This window comes from Brienomyrus brachyistius, chromosome 5 (assembly GCF_023856365.1).
Source record: "Brienomyrus brachyistius isolate T26 chromosome 5, BBRACH_0.4, whole genome shotgun sequence".
In the NCBI taxonomy this organism is placed as follows: Eukaryota; Metazoa; Chordata; class Actinopteri; order Osteoglossiformes; family Mormyridae; genus Brienomyrus; species Brienomyrus brachyistius.
Genome location: NC_064537.1, coordinates 32,205,038 through 32,224,999, shown reverse-complemented (window position 1 = coordinate 32,224,999; position 19,962 = coordinate 32,205,038). Strand labels below are relative to the sequence as shown.

The following is a 19,962-nucleotide window of genomic DNA, read 5'->3' as shown; positions in this document are numbered from 1 at the left end:
CATTTTATGTTTCGGTGATATACATTTAGTATAATATTATGTACAGTTCGTAATTTATGTATGACACGAAGAATCATAGTACAGGAAAAAAAAAATCTATTCGGACAAATTTATTTCTGTAATCTATTCTAAAAAAAAGCACCCATTAACTTTTTCAGCCTTCAAATTTCAGAGCTGCTACAGGAATAGAATTTATTCTATTATTATTGGGTGAATAAATTATTCACTTCATTAATTAATGTCTTTAAATTACATCAAATTTTGCTTCTAGGGTGAATGATGAAGCACCTAAAACTGAATGCATTTAAGCGATAAGTATAAGTGATAGAAGGTTGAGTAAGAGGGATCACAGCTGATATCTCTGACAGAAATGGGGGCCCAAAGAGGGCAGATGGGCCCATTTCCCCAGAGCATCAGGAGGCTATTGGTTTATATGAGTGCCGATGTTATACTGCATTATGAACCATTGGAAATCAAACTATATACACTCAGTGACAAAAAGTGAAGCACCCAGAAATAATGGTCCGATTTGGATGTAATTTGGCACATGTGCAGACCAGCAATGGGCATGTAAATGATTCAATTTGCAAGGAGCTGACATGTCTAGTCACCACAGAGGATGCCTCCTGGGTGCATTAGACAGCATTACCAGCACTTGACGGAGTTTGATAGGGGTCACATTGTGGGTTTGCATGAGGTTGGGCGATTGTATCGTGCAATTGCCTGGTGTGTGGGGCAAGACAGACCACACCAAGTAAGGATCGTTGTATTGTGCGCCAAGCATTACAGAACCCCATGACATCTGTGCCTGCCATCTTGACACAGGTATTGGACTCTCTACAACCCTGTGTCATCCTGCACCGTGTCTCGATGACTGGCATCAGCCAGACTACTGGATCACTGTCCCACTGTGCCGTTAACACCAGCACACAAGCAGGAGTTATGGACTGATGACAAGTCCCATCGTCCCATGTTCAGTGATGAATCTCTGTTCTGCATTACCACAGATGACTTGTCATACTTGCGCGTATGGCAGGGGGGGCCAATCCTGCCAATGTTGTGGAGAGACACACCTACGTTACCCCTGGCATCACGGTGTAAGGAGCCATAGGGTATGATTTTAGATCATCTCTGGTAGTGATTCGGGGGACCCTGACAGCACAGTGCTACGTCAGTGACATCCTGCGTCTGCATGTCTTACCCCTCCTGAGACAGCACCCCGGTACAGTCTTTAAAGACGACAATGCCCGTCCACACACAACACGTGTGTCTATGGACTGCCTGCGTCATGATAAGGTCCTCCATGGCCAGCCAGGTCCCCCGATCTTTCCCCAATCGAACATGTGTGGGATCGGCTCTGACGTCAACTCAGACCCAGTGCCAATCTGCAGGATCTCGAGGGCCAGTTACAACAGCTGTGGACTGACTTGCCGCAGGAGAGGATACAACAGCTGTATGACTCTCTCCTGCACTGTATCCAAACATGTATCCAGCCCATGGGTGGGGGGGTTCCACACCCTACTGACCAGCGGTGTGCCCATACTGCCAACTCTGTTCTCTGTTTGATCTGATATTATAATCATTGTGATTCAGTCACCTGACCTTTCACCACGTGCACATTCATTTCATTTCCACCACTCTGTCTGGATCCTTCACTTTTTTTTCACTGAGGGTATATACTTTTGTTAAATTTAAAATTTTTATGGCAAGTTTATAAAAGTTAATATTCTAAAGCATATTTCACAAAGATACATGGTACATCTGTAACATTTAACCATTAAAAGCCAGAGACTTTGTTTGCATGCAAGGATATATGTGCAGAAATGAGGAGGGGAAGTGGGCCGATTTACCTTTAAAGAAAACGTCTCTGGATGACATGAGAACATTTTTGATCGTAATGTGAACTCTGTGAAAAAAAAATATATATGCAAAAAAAAAAAAGCAGAAGGCTATTGTGACCACTTCCTGAATGTAAAACATCTCACTTACATGTCATATTTTCACTGTGTATTTATGTCGCAGTAAAACTGGATTTGGTATCAAATCAGACATGTCACAGATAAAAAACAACCATGGTTCCTGAAATGCAAGGTTTTTTGAGGCGCAATTCCCACGTTTGTCGAACGGCTTACTTCATGAAACATATGACTGCTGGGAATGGGTTGACTGACATACCACATCAATCCTAAGGCAAAATGAAATTTATCTTTTAAAATATGCCACTGCAATTCAGTTCTCTCTTCCTAAATGAACCATCTGAGCTACTTACTCTTACTGCCCAGTTTTCCTCTCGCTTACTACTATGTGGTGTCTTCAGTATCCATGTTGACCAACATAACTGTCCCATGACAATAATCTCTCCCATTACAAAGACAACCTTGGCACTGCTGGAACCGATATTACTCCACCACGCCTTTCAGTGGCACCAACAGAAAGCCTTGAACTCTTTTTTTTTTCTACTGTTAAAGTGTTACTGTTACTGGGGCAGAGTGTAACAGGCTCAGTGGGTTAAGCCTGTGTGTCTGTAATCCGAAAGTCACTGGTGCAAACCCAGCCTCCTTGAGCAAAGCCCTTAACCTCCAGCTTTCTGGGTGCTGCTGCAGGTGGCAAAAAGAGCAGGATGAGGGAGGTATCAAAGCAATTTCCCCATGGGGAAAATTAGTAAAAAATAAAGTACCAATTATTATTAAAAAACTACTAAAACCTCCAGATATTACCTACACCTTCCCCTGATCAATCTACTGCTTTTTTGGCTCTTTTCAGGCTAGAATTTCCCCTGTTCACATTTTTTGGTTACCATCCTTTCCTGTCATTTCTCCACCTATGATCTTACTGCCTGTCTGTTATACCCCCCCCCCCCCCCCCCCCGCCCCACAGTTGGGTCTCTGCCTTCACGCCTCTTAACACCTCCGATGTATATTCAGTGTGTTCAAGACCACCATATGCCTTGGATTGTCTCCCATCTAACTTATCTAAGGTCTCCCTGTCTATTGTTAGGTTTCTAATTAGTCTCTATCTCTTGAATTGATACCCTCTATTTACAAGACTTCTGCTGCAACACCCATCCTAAAAAAAACCTAGTCTCAATCCAGCTAACGTCAATAATTACCAACCTATTTCTTGCTTTTCTTTTCTCTCCAAGATTCTGACATTTGCCTTTATGTGCTAGTCAGCTCTTAGCCAATCGGCAACTTAAAATTAGTTTGATCCACTTCAGTCTGGCTTTCACTCTCTCCACAGCACTGTACCATCTTAAAAAGTCTAACATCTGCTGACTACAGTGCCCTCAACATCCTGATCCTGCCGACATCAAGGCAGCCTTTGACACAGTGGCCCACAGTATCCTCCCCTCAAGACTCTGACTTGGCCATTGAAGGTACCACAAGAGACTGATTCTCATCATACCTGATGGGCAGGATAGTGTTTTTTTCTTTGGTTATTCCCCTTCCTCCTCTGCGGTCACTCAGTCACTCTACAGTCCCCCAGGTTCGGTTTTCAGGGCACTGCTCTTCATGCTACACATCCTCCCAATTTCCTGCATTTTTTGACAACCTCAGTTTCACTGCTATGCTGATGACACCCACATCTACCTCAACACTAAATCAATCCACTCTCCACCCTTGTTCCAATTTAAAACATGCTTATCTGCAGTGAATAGCTGGGTGACTTACAATTTCCTCCGGATGAAGAGCAATAAAGCTGAGTTTATATTTACTGGCCCTAAATTCGTTCTCAAAAAACTGACTTGTTTCCACTCCTCAACGATGGCACGTCAGTTCATCCCTCTTCGACAATTCGGGTCATTCTGGACCCATTTCTCATTAAACAGTCATGTTTCATCCATGACCAATACCCTTCCCCACTTAAGTAGCAGCGCCCACATCAGACCTTGCCTCTCTAAACCTACTGCTGAATTCCTCATCCCCGCCTTAATTTCCAACCGCCTTGACTACAGTAACTGCCTCCTGATTGGGATCAGCTCTGAATTTCTGTACAAGTTTCAAAGAGTCCAAAACACTGCAACTTACCTCTTGACCATCGCCTGGACCCACCTACACATTTCTCCTGTTCTCTGCAATCGGCATTGGCTCTCCATTAAATTTTACATCAAAAATTATTTTCTTCACCTATAAGCCCCTCAATAATCTTGCTCCTTCCGTCTGATCTTCTTTTGCTCTACCATCCTCCTTATGCTCTAAGATCTTCTGGACTCCTCACTGTTTCTCCATCCAAACTCCACAGCTTTGAAGATCAAGCTTTCGCTAGAGTTAGTCATCGTAATGGTGTAAATTTGGATATGTAGTTTGGGCTTGTTGCTTGCTTTCTGTGGTCCATGATCAGTTCCTTATTTTACTGACCTTGGGAGACAGGTTGTTATTATAGCACTATTGCGTCAAGGTTCTGTCACCTCTCTATCGGCTACATTATTGTTGCTGCCGATCAGGCCCACAGTCATCAGGTCATCAGCAAATTTGGGAAGGATGTTGGTGTTTCAGTGGTTACATGACATGGGTTTAAAGGGAGGATAGAAGCGGATTGAAGTCACATCCCTGAGGGACTCCTGTGCTGAGGGTTAGCATAGCAGAAGTATTGGTATGCATTCTCCCTACTTGGGGTAGGTGGTCAGAAAATCAGAGACCAGAGGCATAGGCAGGAGTTTGGGCCTGGAGTCCTGAGCTTAGTGATGTGTTGGGAGGGCATTATGGGTTTAAATGCTGGGCTGTGATCAACAAACGACATTGTAACATAGGTGTTTTTCCTGAAAGGTGAGAGAGGGTTATGTGAAGTGTGCTGGAACTGCATTTTTTTGCACGCAGTGTTCACTGAAGTGTTCCCCCAGTGTGTCTTGTATTTTTGTCTTGTATTTCATGTTTGACACTGGACCAAAAACAATTGTGGTATGTTTGCACATGTTGACAATAAAGTGAGTTTTGATTCTGATTCTTATCATCTGTGGATCTTGTTTTCAGTGGTGGGTCCTTAATACACCTGTTAAAGCACTTACTGATGATAGAAGTCAGGGCAATCAGGCAATGGTAGCCAGTCATTTAAGCAGGTTACTTCGTTCTGTTTTGGTACAGGCACAGCAGTGGACATCTAAAAACAGGTAGGGACTGTAGACAAAGAAAGGGAGAGGTTACAGGTACTGCCAAACACAGCAGCTAGTTGGAAGTGCATACTCAAAGAATGCAGCCAGGAATGTCTGCTGTGCTGGCTGCGTTGCAGGTGTAAACACACTTGAAAGATCTATGAATATTCTCTATGGAAATTGAAAAGTTGCTGATCTCATCCCTCAGAGGGGGCTCTCTCTGGGTGGTTGGCTTTGGTTACCTTGAAACCGGTGAACAGATTTATTTATTTACTGTCTGATAAATAAATGAATTTAAATGTAATGCAGGATTTGAGTGCCTGCAACCCTGGTAGTGTTAGTCACCATGCCTGTAAAAAGCAGGACAGAAAATATTAGCTGTATTACTATCTGGTTTGGGAATTGCAAAGTCTCAGACACAAGTCTCTGCAGTGGATAATGCATACACTAGGATATATGTCGGGAGCTCTCCCCCTGCATTAAAGACACTTTCCTCAAATGATGTCCCTGCAAAGCATCCAGCATTGTGCAGGACCCCTCCCACCCTGCCTGTTCCTGTCCGGCAGGAGATACAGGAGCATCTGAGGCAGTTCTGCCTGAATTGACAACAGCTTCCTCCGCAGGCTGTGAAGACACCCTGCTGCTCCCCCTAAAAATACCCACACCCTTCCTCACTGGCACTCGCTACTATACTTTACTTTCTTATATATTCATATTCTGCTTCTACTATATTTATTATACTGCTCTATTAGATTACTTTTTGCACAATTTCTTCACAGGTGTGGAAAAATTTGTCGGTACTTACAGTTCATTGAAACAATGTTTCATTTCTCTTGAAAAGTGATTCAATTAAAAACAATAGTCTAATGTATACAGTACCTGCATGCATTTAGTATGTGATAAAGCAGCAAAATTGTGAAAAGAAATGATTTGTTGTTTATTTTGCAAAATATATGCTAAAATACTGCGGACAGATTTGCTGGTATCCCTAAAGAGACTATTTATCCTTACATTATAGTCGTGTTTCAAACTAAGTGTTAGTAATACAGATAGTAATACTGCTAATAAGTATTACTTACTGTAATTAGTATCACTGGTGGCTTTAAGCTTTTCATCAGTCATCAGCCTATTTAAAGGGACAGAACATGCTACTGTGCTGTTTGGTATCATTGTGTGCATCATACTGAACGTGGACCAGAGAAAGCAAAGGAGAGAGCTGTGTGAGGAGCTCAGAGAGAAGATTACAGATAACCATGTTAAAGGTAAAAGCTATACGATCATCTCCATGCAGCTTCATGTTCCTGTGACCACAGTATTACACAATATTATTAAGACGTATAAGGTTCATGGGACTGTAGCCAACCTCCCAGGACGTGGACACAAGAGGAAATGCAAGCCCAGGTTGATCAGAAGGATAGTGTGGATGGTAGAGAAAGCGCCAAGGAAACCATCCAAAACCATTCAAGCTGAGCTCCAAGGTCAAGGTGCATCACTTTCTGATCACACCATCCATCACATTTTAAACGATAATGGGCTCCATGGATGAAGACCCAGGGGGCTCCACTACTGACAGAAAAACATGAAAAAAGCCAGAGTGGAATTTGCCAAAGTGCATCTTGACAAACCGCATAGTTTCTGGGAGAATGTGGGCAGCGACATAAGTAGGAATGTTAAAGGATTTGTCTTATCACACTTTGGCAGTTAAAGACATACATCACATGATAATAATCACATTTACTCAATAGGGGGATTGACACGCTATTTAATTCCAACCGCATGATCCATTTAACATCTTGAGCCTATTTGGCAAATTGAAGCTTGATAACCACTGAAAGTACGCTTTATAACATGAAGAATCTTAAGATTTTAAGGTATGTCTTCAATAAAATAAAGCAAATATTGCAAACAACATTTGCAGTATTTGCAAATATCGCAGCGTGTGGCTCAGTGGGCTACGCCTGTGTGCCTGTAATCAGAAGGTTGCCAGTTCAAAGCAGAGCATGACCCTTAACCCCCAGCTCCTGGTCATCGCTACAGGTGGCTGCCCTTCATGGATGACTTACTCTATAAAAAGAGGAAGTTGAAGGAGGTTTAAAGACATTTTCCCCATAGGGATCAATAAAGTATCTATTATTTATGCTATGGATACCTCCATCTGGCAATATTTTAAAAATGAAATCAAGCAAGTATCATTATTTTCCCTGTGAGATACTAACTGAATATTTTACCTCTGAATTCTGGAATTCTGCACAAAGGCATGATAGAAACTCCCATGTTGTTAACAGCCAAGAAGGAATATTAGAGGTCTTTATTAAAATCTGTGCTCAGACTTTTCTCCCATGTGGGTGACAGAATACGGCACATGATCAAAGAAATAATAATGGAAGAAATTTCCTAGCCCTGATGATTTCATAATATTTTATTGTTTTACGAATTTTATTGTTACAGTGCACCAAATACAGTACTATGCAGAATACTCTATCACATTAAAAAGAAACTTTTGAAACATTTTCAGAATGCATGCACATATGTGTAAGTTCCAGTTCCCACCAATACCACACATTGATTATACATATTTATACATATTTTAACATTTACTATATATTGCCTAATATATTACCTGTACAATCATGAGAAAACCAATGTCAAAATAGCACGTTTCTTTACATTTATAACTTTCCTTTACCTTCCTGTAGAAAATTTTGAAACAAATCATATTTCAATACTTATATTTTTCTCAAAAATCAGTCCAGATTTAAACATGCAAAGTTTATGTCCTATTACCAAACTGCAAGCATGAATATATATCTTTCAGGTTATTTAAAAGTCAACAAGAAAGTTCTAAATCAAACTGATAAGTATTATTTTGCTTAGTTTATTTTGTAACTTGGTTATAACTTGATTTCTGTAGTCAGCATCATCTCAGCTTTGCTCCTATTCTTCATGGCTATAGACATGATTTTCAAACTCATCTTGCTCCATGGAATCGCAGATGAGGCTGCAAAATGGACACATCCTGTGGCTCTGTTGGTGAAGTTCCAGCTCTATCATGTTAATACCAGGAAATTTTTCCTTGCAGTAGCGGCACATCCTCTGAAAAGCACACAGTACGGAATCATCTTTAGAAGAATACTGGTCATCGTTATTATCATCATTGTAGCAATAGTAGTAGAAATAATTATGCATATACCGTAGCTGAAAACAGATATGGGAATCGCAATAAAATGTACAAAAGAACTGGAGTCAAAAAGCGATTTTTTAAATGACAATGTTATAGTACAAAATAGTTATTCTATTGTGGGTTAATGTTGAATATGACACCAGTCACACGGAACATTCATACACAGTTTGTTCAATTATAATTCTCTTGAACCGCATGTCTTAGACCAAAGGGACGAAACTGGAATACAAATAAATGCGGAAACAGTTAATGTACAAACTCTGCATGCACTGAACCAGTCAGATTTTAACCAATGAGATTGGAGCTCTGAAGAGACAATTTTACATTCTGTGCCAGGAAACAATTAGCATGAGATTCACTTAATCTGAGGTATAAACAAGCTATTGAACTAATTTTTTTTTCTTTTGACACTATTTAAAAAATTCCAAAAGTGGCCACATCAGTCACATTTTCTTTCTGTTACAATTCAGCATCTGACTCACACCTGTAATACTACATAATGGTAACTGGCTGAAATAATCGTGAGTGAGCTATATGATATAATAATTGCAAATGATGTTGACAGACAGAACTTGATCTTAGTGCTGCTTTCAACCATTTTCTTTTGTTACACAGGCTTCAATCTGAAGTTGGTTGGTATGAGAATTGAGGTTGTGCTGTTTTATGCCAAGAGCAGAGACAGAGCTGCTGTAATTTCAGCACACATCTCTGGGAGTGTAAACTTTGGCCTCAGCAGTTTGACATGGAATCTTGGTGTAATTTTAGATACACGCTTCCCATTCCAATCATGTTGAAATAGTACCAAAGGTGTTTTCACATTGCTAACATTGCTACAAAAGGGTGTTTTCACTCTGGTATTTGCTAGTTATGCTGGCGATATTTGTAACATTCGCTGGACTGCTCAGTCTTGCTCTACGGAAGTAACAACTATTGTAAAAATGAAAGATGAACCCAATACTACCCACATTAGAATTTTTATCTGTGATTTTTTTAGTTGCAGATGAAACTTTGGTTTTGTTCTCTGTCTCTGCTGTTGTCATTTTTCCATCCTCCACTACATAATACATGTTTTTGCATACAGAAGTTAGATTACTGAAGGCTCTTCTGTCATTACTCTGCATGTTTAACCTTGCAGCAATTAATCTTTTATCCCAAAATATAAGCCTATACTAGTTGCATTAAATGATGCCAAGTAAACTGCAAAGCACACAATACACTGGGTTTGCAAAACAAACATCATGGAATCCTGGTATAAAATACAGATCAATAAAAAATGTAATTGCCGTAATCAGAAATCATAATGAAATATATGAGGAAACTTCATCAAAACTTAAAAGCTCACGATTTCCTAAAAGTGGAGTGGATCGCCAATCCCAAATATACACACATATACATTTCCAACACAACATGTCTGCTGTATATAATACATTTTTAACACACACATACATGTGAAAAGATATCAGTCCACATGCACAACCAAGGTCCGCATCCCGGCACAAGTGTTTTATAATATTAAAATATGTTCAACCATTATATCCAACTGTTATGTTAAACCACAATAGAAAATTATAAATACCATAATGTGATTGTAGAATGATAGCATGGAACTATAGGCTTCAAACTGTTAGCTAACTAAGATTAGAAAATAAGGCAGACAAAATGAAAACATCGGCATAAAGGTACATGCTGGATACATGGTTTGAATAAACGTCTGCCGGACTCTCACCTTCCATCTCTAAGGCTTTGCAATCTAGTGAAACTCCGGAAATAAACAATACATAGGGCTAATCCTACCCTCAGGGGCATTTTAAACAGATATGCCCTATAATGTAAGTCACCTTCCATTAACAAATACAGTCATTGCCCAATAATGATGTGTATGTTACTATTTCTCTATTCAAATGGAACACACCATGAGTCAACTCATGGCACAGGAAAGGCACGTGACACGCTGCTGTAATGTTTAAGGTGGCCCTACACTTCAGATGAAACAGACGGAATGTAACTGAGTGTTGTGCGAATTGCTGGCTTCCCTATCTGCGCTGCTGCTAGTAGTAAACCAACAGAGGGTATTAATATAGAGAGCAACTTCCATTTTAAAAGAGCTGCAATCTCCTTTATTAAAATGACTCACGCACACGCCACAACACATTTATTTGCACTCTATATGTGGGTCTGCTGTGCCGAAAACATCCTGTGCCCTCTCTGGTTGTTCTGGGACATAGAACGAGCAAGGTGGTGATGTTATTTTAAGTCTGCCACAGATTGTTCTCGTCAATATATTTGATCGCATTTTGCCTGGAATTTCTGTTAAGTATACAGCTGCCGTTAGACTTTTATAACACGAGTGATTGATTAGATGAGTTTTTTAACAACAATTACTCTACATCTAATAGTGAATATAACCACAATGTGATGTGTGTTACTTTACTTTATTTTCCTTTCATCTATAAACTTGTATCTGTTAATATCTGTTCACTTAATAAGCATTTTTTCCCCAGACTCTAAAATTGCAGAGAGATAAGACCTGAATTTGATTCTCCGTTGTACGTATATATAAACTTTATCATTCAGACAATTTGGTGTAACATTTGCCTAGTAAAGTGTTCTGAGGAGTTGCATAAATGCACTTAGAATACAGTAGGATAATCTCACCTTGCATAATTACACGTTTATGCCAATTCAGTTGTATTTTGGCTCATTTTCTAAATAGCATAAATAGACTATTCTTACCTCTTCATCTGTAGTTGTACCATCTGGAACAATAAAATAATATGTGTTAGTTTTGCAAAGCAAACTTACCTGTAAAGAAGGCTAACAAATAAAGACTGACAAGTAATATTGTGGACTGATACGGGAGATATCTAAAGAAGGCTGTTAAAGATAACATAGGCAACGGAGACTGGAACTGTTTATTATAAGCATGACTGAAAACATGCACATTTGAGTAATACCTGATGGCAAGGTACAGAGAGTAACTCTCACAATTTCTTGTTTGTTTATCAGGACAATGTATTGTGGAAGGTTTTGACTTAGAGCAACATGGTACCATATCGCACCATATCCGAGAGAGGAAGAGCTTCATTGTACCTGACTGAAAGGGATTCCCATACACGAGGGAGCTGCCCATAGATCCCACAGGACTGGGGCATAATCGTGATGGGGAGTATGGATTGGAATTCTGAAGGGAGATGGAGCCAACAGATCTGGTTTCGATATCAGAAAGCTGCCTCTGCAGTGTCTGGATATCTCCTCTTAATTTCTGAGGGAACACACATGTAAGACAGAACAAATAAGCCTCACATTATACAACTTTATTGTCTAAAATGTCGATTTTGCCTCTGAGTTAATCAATTAATGTGTAAATTAATGTGTAGTAAAAGAATTGACAATACAAAACAACTGATGAAAGTACATCGTAGTATACCAATTCACCGTCTATCGTGGGTTACAAATACCATAATTTGAACAGTATAAGTTAAGGGAATTTCAATTGCTGTGTACAAAATTTTAAGACTATATTTCAGTGTAACATTTCATTTTTTTCGAAGGATCCTCATGTTCCTGAGAATGCACAAATATAGGTGTAGTAGGTCACCTCCAAGCTTTCACTTTCAGACTCAATGGGTTTCTGTGGATTTCAATTAGGTTCACGATGTAAAGTAAACAGTCCATATTCACTGAAGGCATAACCCCCTTTTGCTTCTAGGGGAATTAATTGTACTTTTTGCATGGCTGCGCCTTCTTCTTTGGGCATGTCCGCGCTCGTAAGGGGAGAGTACGTACTCGACAGCACGTAACTCTTTAAGCACTTCTTTGACTTTAGCACCTGATAGGAGAATAGCCCCCCCATGCATTGTGGAGGGAGACCCAAGACTGAGATAACCAACACGGGAAAACACACATATTAGTGCATGTCACTCTGCTGTAGGTCAGCTGGAATTAATGGCTAAATGCTAGGCTTGCATATATAGATAATGAAAACCAGAATTTCTTACCTGGTTTTCATGGGAAAGTTCCTCTTTCTCTGATTTGGCAATCCCCGCCATGCAAACTTGCTCCTGTACTCCTCTGCGTGTCTCCATCAGCTGATTCTGATGGAGAATAGAATACTGTAACTTCAGCGTCTTCCTATTCTGATCTACTTATTTTGCTGTAGATTTTTATCCATTACACCATGTGTAAAAACAACTTGTAAGGGTTTAATTTTAAGGGTGATACCTCCAGTTTTCTGATAAACTGTTCCTTTTCTGCCAGAGATACAGCTTGTCTCCCCATCTGCTTCTTGACGTCCTCTAGCTCCTGCTGGAACCTTTGGGCCCGACTGCATGCTTCCTCAAATCTTTGAATCTCCTGCAGCTGCTGTGTGTTTGACTCCTGAAGCTGCCCGGCAAAAACAGGGTAATCTGTAATCGTTCATAGTCATTGCTAAAGTAATAGGAGGAAATGGAGGAAGCCCATGACCAGCAGTGATCAGATAAGGAACAAATATGACTACGCAATGGAAATCACCTATCAAGGACTCCCATCTTTGCTCTGTGTATGTGCAGTTTGCATATTCTTCCCAGATCAGAAGGATTTCTTCCCAAAGTCCAAAGGCATGCAGTCAGACTAACTGGCTTCTCTAAGTTGCCCAAAGTGTGTGTGTGTGTGTGTGTGTGTGTGTGCGCGCGCCATGGAGTGGATTACCATCTCCTCCAAGGTATCCCACAGCCTTTTGCTTTAAGCTCCTTAGGACAGGCTCCAACCTCCCAGATGTAAATAGCTATTTAGTGGAATTGAAAGAGTACTAGGTAGACAGGGTATCCGGTACAATTGGAGGAAGATTTGAGACAAGATCTGATAGCACATTTTGATACCATGCTTTTCATAGTATATGTGTGGCTCATACTACAGACCGGCAGCAAACAACAATAGCCAAGATTTATGAGTTACAAATATTTGGAAAAATGGAAGGAATAAGGCTACAAATAATGCTATAAAAGCATTAAAAAATAAATAATTAAACCACAGGACAAATTCCGTAAACTATCTGACGAATTATAAATAATTTATGAATTACATAGTAATAATTATTAATTTTGAGTGAAATGGAAAAAATTATCGTGATAAAACATTTTGCCATATCATCCAGCCCTAAACAGAAGTAAAAATTCTGAATGTGGCATATAATTCTTCTTTGTTGTTAGTCACAATTAATGAAATGAATTCTTGCTATCAACCTGAAAAGCAGTACCTGCGTAGGTTCATAAACCTTCAGAAGTTTAATATATAAACTGTTGCTAACTATTGTTATTGTTCTGCTTTTGCCGTTTTCCCACTTCCTTTATAATATTTTTTGCAAGTTTAAGACCTTCGTAAAACAATAATTTTTGGGTTATTTAACTTATTATGATCCTCAAAATACATGTCAGAAAATAGCTGACAGTAGTATGTAGTGTAAATATTAACTTTTCCCCAAAAATACAATATATATAATTCACATCAATGATGCAACTCACTTCTGTTTATTCAAAACTAGTCTTTGTTTATGCCATTTATCCAATTGGTTAAATTCTGTTGCACATATTACCTGCGCAATCAAATCAAACTCAGTCAGACTGGGCGGAGTACGCCCCCATCTAGGATGGACCCACTGAACATATCATTGGTTACCGTGCGTCGCCCTGCCCTTTCTTTCACAAAGATGGCTGAAGTTGCAACACAAAATAAAAAAGCAGCACAGTTAAGCAATAATATATGAATATATTTAGCAAATTATTATATTTTCTGAAAAAGGGATGTGTTTACATTCAACAAAAAGGGTGGTGGGGGCAATTGCCCTCCTGCCTGTAGTCCCGATCATAACCTTCGCTGACCAGGGGGGGGGGGGGGGGGGGGAATCAATCACGTGGTTTCGGTTCCAACTGTGTTTCGGTCCAGATGTGAACTTGAAAAACCTGCACCAGTGACTGCTGCTGTTGACTATGTATGAATGTGCATAATAAAAGTACAGTTTTTTTCTAAATGCTGCTATTGTATTGTTTTCAAAATTTTAGCACCTCAATTTTTTTTTCATTTTTTGTGCAACCCTGCCTATAAGAGTCAAATATCAGTCTTTTATTTATTGAAAGTAACTTCCAGCGTGGAGTGTGACCTACCCGAGTTTTCTCCTGTTCCCGCTCCAACAGGCTACTGTGTAACAACTGGTTCTCAGACTGCAGCTCTGTAATCTTCTTCCCTTGGGCACGCAGCTCCCGAAGCTCTCCGGATAACTTCACACTGTCCTTTTGACTGCTTTGCAGGTCCACCTGAAAGTACAAGGAATTGGCTAATTCGACAGAGAAGCAGAACATCTTAGACGAATGGTACACACATCGCAGGACAGCAATCCTCAAACCTGCAGCAGCTGAATTTGGTCCTGCAGCCTGACTTGCTTCTCGTTGCACTGCTGTCTCTCCCTTTCAAGCTCTCTAGCCTGGGAATTTAGTCTAGAGAGTTACAGGAGATGGCAATACTTAGGTCAACACATGTTCCACTCAACAACTGTCTTGCCGATAAAGCAAGATCCGAGGCCACAATACAACAAGCAAGTTACCCAAATCTTATACATTGGAAATATAACAGCAATATTAAATAATCAAACAAGCCAGTGGGAACTATGAATTTCAATCCTGCTTTTTTTAAAAAAAAATAAAAAATCTGTTTTGGCAGAAATGTTCTGCCTGACTATTTGTTGATTTATATACTGGATAAAGGATAATTATGTAATGGCAATATATGATCAAAGATATGGTGTTCTACAAAGTGCGTTATCCTTTATGAACTTACTGCGCAATTTCAGTTTCCTGAGCCTTGACCTTTTTTTTCAGCTCTTCTCGTTCATTTTTAAGATGGTTGATCTTAGGTTTTGCTTTTTCCTGTTTCTCTTTCATGGTAGACAAAGTCTGTTGAAGCTCCTAGGCAGAAGGAACACATTGTTATGCAACAAAAATATCATATCCTTTAACCTTGATGAGCAAAAGACAGACTGACTGAAATAAAATTTTATGTAGAATAATATGTTTTATGTCTCTTCAGAAATCATTTTAGCTTTCCATTGATCGATTTATTAGCAGGTAAACCAAAAAGTAACATATGAAGTATTTAAATTCTGAACAACGTATCATTTTATCGTATCGTTTAATTGTATCAATTTATCATATTGTCTTGTTGTATTATTTTACCATACAGTTTTACCATGATCATTTTGCCATGTTGTTTTGTTGAGTCATTTTATTGTTTTGTTGTTGTGTTGTAATTTAGTTTTTAAATTGTAAAGCAGTTTGTGACTATGTATAAGAAAGGTTCTCCACAAATCAACTTTTCTTGCTTGCACCTAAAACACCAAACACAAAGAATGACTGGACACAGCTTAGACATACACTGGAGGTTACAATAGTCACCTTGTTTTCTTTCTCCATATCTTTCATTCTCAGGTGATCCTCCTGGGTGACCAGTGTCTCAGTTTCCTTCTTCACTTCCAGCGTTTTGTCATCTTTTAAAAGAGTTTGTTCAACTTTCTGCTCCTTCTCTCTATCAGTCTGCTGTTGCTGAAGCCTACTTACTTCCTCGCTAAGCTCCGCATTGGATTTCTGAAGGAGAAAAGGAACCATAAATCTTGCATTACCATTCACCTGATCATTTTCAGTGTTTTAAAGCAGTGTTTCTCAACCTGGTCCTTGGGGATCCCCAGACAGTCCATGTTTTTGCTCCCTTCCAGTTCCTTGAGCAAAAATGCAGACTTGCAGGAACTTGGGAGGGAGCAAAAACGTGGACTGTCTGGGAGTCCCCAAGGACTGGAATGGGAAACACTTATTTAAAGCATGATGTCTATAGGATAGACAAAGAGGAACAGATGTGCTGAGATACCCTGAGAAGACTGATCTCCAGCAGCTTCTCATCCAGGTTGGCTTTTAACTCTTCAATGGTCAGCTTCTGTGCTTCCATATCCTCATAAAAATCTTGCTTTTCATTTTCAAGTTGACCCTGCAATCACAGACAGACGGGCTCTAGTTGTGCAATGTCTGCATGCCAAAGAAGCTCTTGTTAACTCAGTACTGTCATAGAATGTACCTGTGTTGAGATGACAAGGAGGTCATTTTCTAAACTGTATTGCAAGTTCAAGTCCTCGGGGTTTTTAAAGCAGAAGGGGGTGCTCGCACCCCTCACTTGACCAGCGCTATCAACATAGCAGAACTGATAAAACTCTCCATCTTCCTTGGGCAGATAATATGCTGCAACAGCACATGAAGTTCATTAGATTCCCAAGGGCTATCTGCTTGTGTGTATATATCTCTCTATCACACACACAGGCACACACACCCACCCACACACTCTAATAAAACCTTGACTAGACTTACAGTATGAAAGAGTAGCTACTTTATGTTATGTAGAATAAAAATACTAAATTTAATGTAGAGGTCCTACCATCAAAAAGCACATGTGGTTTCTCTTGATTCTCCTTCTGAGGGTCAGATGAAGAATTTGCCCACACGAAGGTATAATAATCCCGTGTGGTATTCCAGCCAACCTATACATCATCAAGAGAAATATAAATGACATAGAAAGACTGCGCATACATGTATTTGCAGTAACACTAGCCAAAGCAATAACACCACTAAAAGATTAACGCGAGAAAACCTCCTGAAGAACAGCATGTAAGAAAAAAATCCCAGATATGTTCACTTGTGAGCAACACAATGAGTCCACATACTTGTGCATTGTACTGTAGCGTACAGCAAACTTGCCATATATTTGCACTTTACTCACAGATGCAGTAGGCCGACCAGTTTTATGAGTTTGTTGACAGTTATAAAATAATTTCTGGTAGGCTGAATTAAACCCAATTAAAAAAATTGAAAAACTACATAAAAGGTCATTGTAATAATTCTTTGTCATCACAACTTATTTATAATGTCAGTGGTAACTAATATTCTGTTCAGTAAGACACATATAGTAACATTTATTCCAATATAATACCTTAATGCATAAATCTATTGAATTAATGTTTACTTGCCCATATTCCCAAAAATGATTTTATCTCCAGTTCTTACACTGGATAGCAATTTCTGTGTTACTTGACTGTTAAATAGCTTATCAACCATGTAACCCATTATTAACTTTTAATGTCCTTTGTTTTGCTATCTGATTGTGGTTATGGTCTTTGTTTTAGGCACCCCTGATCCTGCAGTGTCTGTATCCACCAGGATTTCCATCCTACCTGACTAGATACTATTTGTGGGATATAATGTGTGGTTCATCAGAAACCAGGTAGGATAGAAAACCTGCTGGATACAGGATTTCCAGGATCAGGGTTGCCTGCTCCTGCTTTGCATCAACAAACCTGTTACACAGTTTTATTACCTACAGCTATGATACAACTGGCAGTCCCAGGATCATGAGAGTTTTACTTACACAACAATGTTTTCAGGGTAGAATGAAAAATTATTGGTTCAGTGAGATAACCAATCAGATTGTAGAGGAGGTGGGTGCCAGCAAGTTGAGGAGGTGGGACCAAGACATCTGATTGGTTGGCCCAGCCTCCTCTAGTTCCTTGGACCCACCTCTTCTACACTCTAATTGGTTAGCTGTCTGAACTAATCATTTTTTGTTCTGGCCTCCTACTCAAGTAAAACTCCCAAGAGTTCACCATTGACAAGCAAAAGTAAAAACTGGTATTTATTTTAACAGTGCAGCAAAATGAAAATGCAGCATGACTCAGAGGCATGTATGCAAATCACCCAAGAGCTGAGTAAACAGTCAACAGTCAGACAATGGCAACAGAGAAGGCAAACACCGGAACTATTGTGAAAATTGAAAATACAATACAAATTAATAAAAAACAATAAAAACATCGATATTACAAGTATTACAAGAGCCAATTTTATTTTAATAAGGTGCTCTTACATCAGCTGCTTACTTGTTTGACAAAGTCTATTAGGCATTAATTTATAATTCAAGATTGATTACACATACAGTATGTATAAATATTTCTGATTTTCAATCTGCAGAAACTGAATGGCTAAGGGCCTGAACCTCAAATTGTTGGTACACAGAAATAATTTATTAGGAAAACAATCATTTGCATTACATGACATCACAAGGCAAAATAGCCTCATTTTATATGAACAAGTGAAAATGAAAACAGAAAGGGTAACATTACGCGTCTGAAGCATAATATTAACAATATTTTTATTTTTAAAAGGCGTTGATGTGAGTTAGCGGGTTAGAAGGAAATCGATTCAAAACCTGTAATTAACAGTTTTACTTTTGCACGTTCATTGTTTCCGCTATTTAATACCACACCCTGAATTAGTTAGCGTGAAAACCTCTTGCCCCAGGTCCCATCCACTTTACATCTAAATTTATTGTAAACGCTTATCCGGGTTAGAGTCGCGCGGTACATTCTCACCTTGAAAATGCCGACCCAGTCTCGGCGATCAGGTTGGATAGCAGCAGTCACCATGTAGATGCATTTTAATGGGACATTTGGGGGATAGGACTTCGGGACTTCGTTGAAGATGATCTGTGAATATGCTGTCGATCGATCCATAACAAGAGAAGTCGGAGGAGCCTCACTGCATTCAGACATTTTCTGCGACTGTTTAAAAATAAAGACGTATTTCAGTGTAATGTATATGTGTCTATTATAAAATTTATATAACAACCTAGCATAGATCATGTGTTGTCAATGTATGTTAAAAACAAATACAAATAAACAGAAGTTAACGTTTCACTTTCGATTTACTGCCACGTCGATTTACTGCCCCTTCACATCTATACTCAACTTTTACTATTTTTAAAATTTAATCTAAAAATCAATGTTTCTTGTCAATGTGCTTAAAAGCATTTAACTGTATACATTAAATCATTAAACATTAAAGCCTTTGGCCAAAGGGAAGTGAACTAAGTTTTAAAAGATTTTTATTTCACACATAACCCCGAAAAAATTGAACAAATAATTTACACAAATTTCTCATAGCCGCTCAAAAGAATTACCTGAAGACCTCCGTTGCTGTTGATAATTCTTATCTGAAAATCCGAAAGCACAACAACCACCGAGTAAGCTTTGACGTCTGGTACTTCGCTCTAAGACAAAGAAGCATGCGGAAATACTCGCGCATATGCGTACATAATATTCCCCTAGCAATACATGATCTCACAGACGGACAAATCGAAAGCTTTTTAAGCTATGATAACATCGAAAAGCAATTTTTAAATTTCTAATTGGAACACAAATTTAAACGAACAAACAAGCAAACAATACTAGTGGCAGGGAAATTTTAGTCACGTGACTTTGGATATTTAATTTCAGAGGACAGTTTTAGCTGTAGGTCTGTCTCAAAGGTCTAAAGTACAGTGTTATATACGCAGTGGGGGAACTGCAGTGGGATACCTACTCATCAAAGGAATATTGAAATATTCTATTGAAACTGAACTGGCATTTACACTAATTACAGAGACACAGATTTTGGGCCCCATTAAAGTGCATCATACTGGGCCCACAATCCAGACCAATCCAATTTTGTTCCAAATTTTTTAGAGACCCCTGTCACTCGTAGGTCCTTGGAATCACCCTAACTTTCCACTCCTTATGGTGTCCCTGCATGGTGGCGTATCCTTAAGACAAATGTAATGAACTGAGAACTGCCAGTTTGACAGTTCTAAATGA

General features: G+C 39.2%; 1 protein-coding gene across 1 annotated transcript; it reads right to left on the bottom strand.

Moving 5' to 3' along the window:
• Positions 1-7,493: 7,493 nt before the first annotated feature.
• calcoco2 (calcium binding and coiled-coil domain 2) lies at positions 7,494-19,511 on the bottom strand. Its single transcript, XM_049014265.1, has 14 exons — positions 19,290-19,511; positions 18,703-18,891; positions 16,719-16,821; positions 16,365-16,525; positions 16,161-16,277; positions 15,695-15,883; positions 15,081-15,208; positions 14,650-14,740; positions 14,411-14,560; positions 12,492-12,653; positions 12,269-12,364; positions 11,361-11,532; positions 11,004-11,026; positions 7,494-8,182 (listed from the first exon to the last, which is right to left on the bottom strand). The coding sequence occupies exons 2-14, from the start codon at positions 18,880-18,882 to the stop codon at positions 8,024-8,026; spliced, it is 1,731 nt and encodes a 576-aa protein (XP_048870222.1). The 5' UTR covers positions 18,883-18,891; positions 19,290-19,511; the 3' UTR covers positions 7,494-8,023.
• Positions 19,512-19,962: the final 451 nt, after the last annotated feature.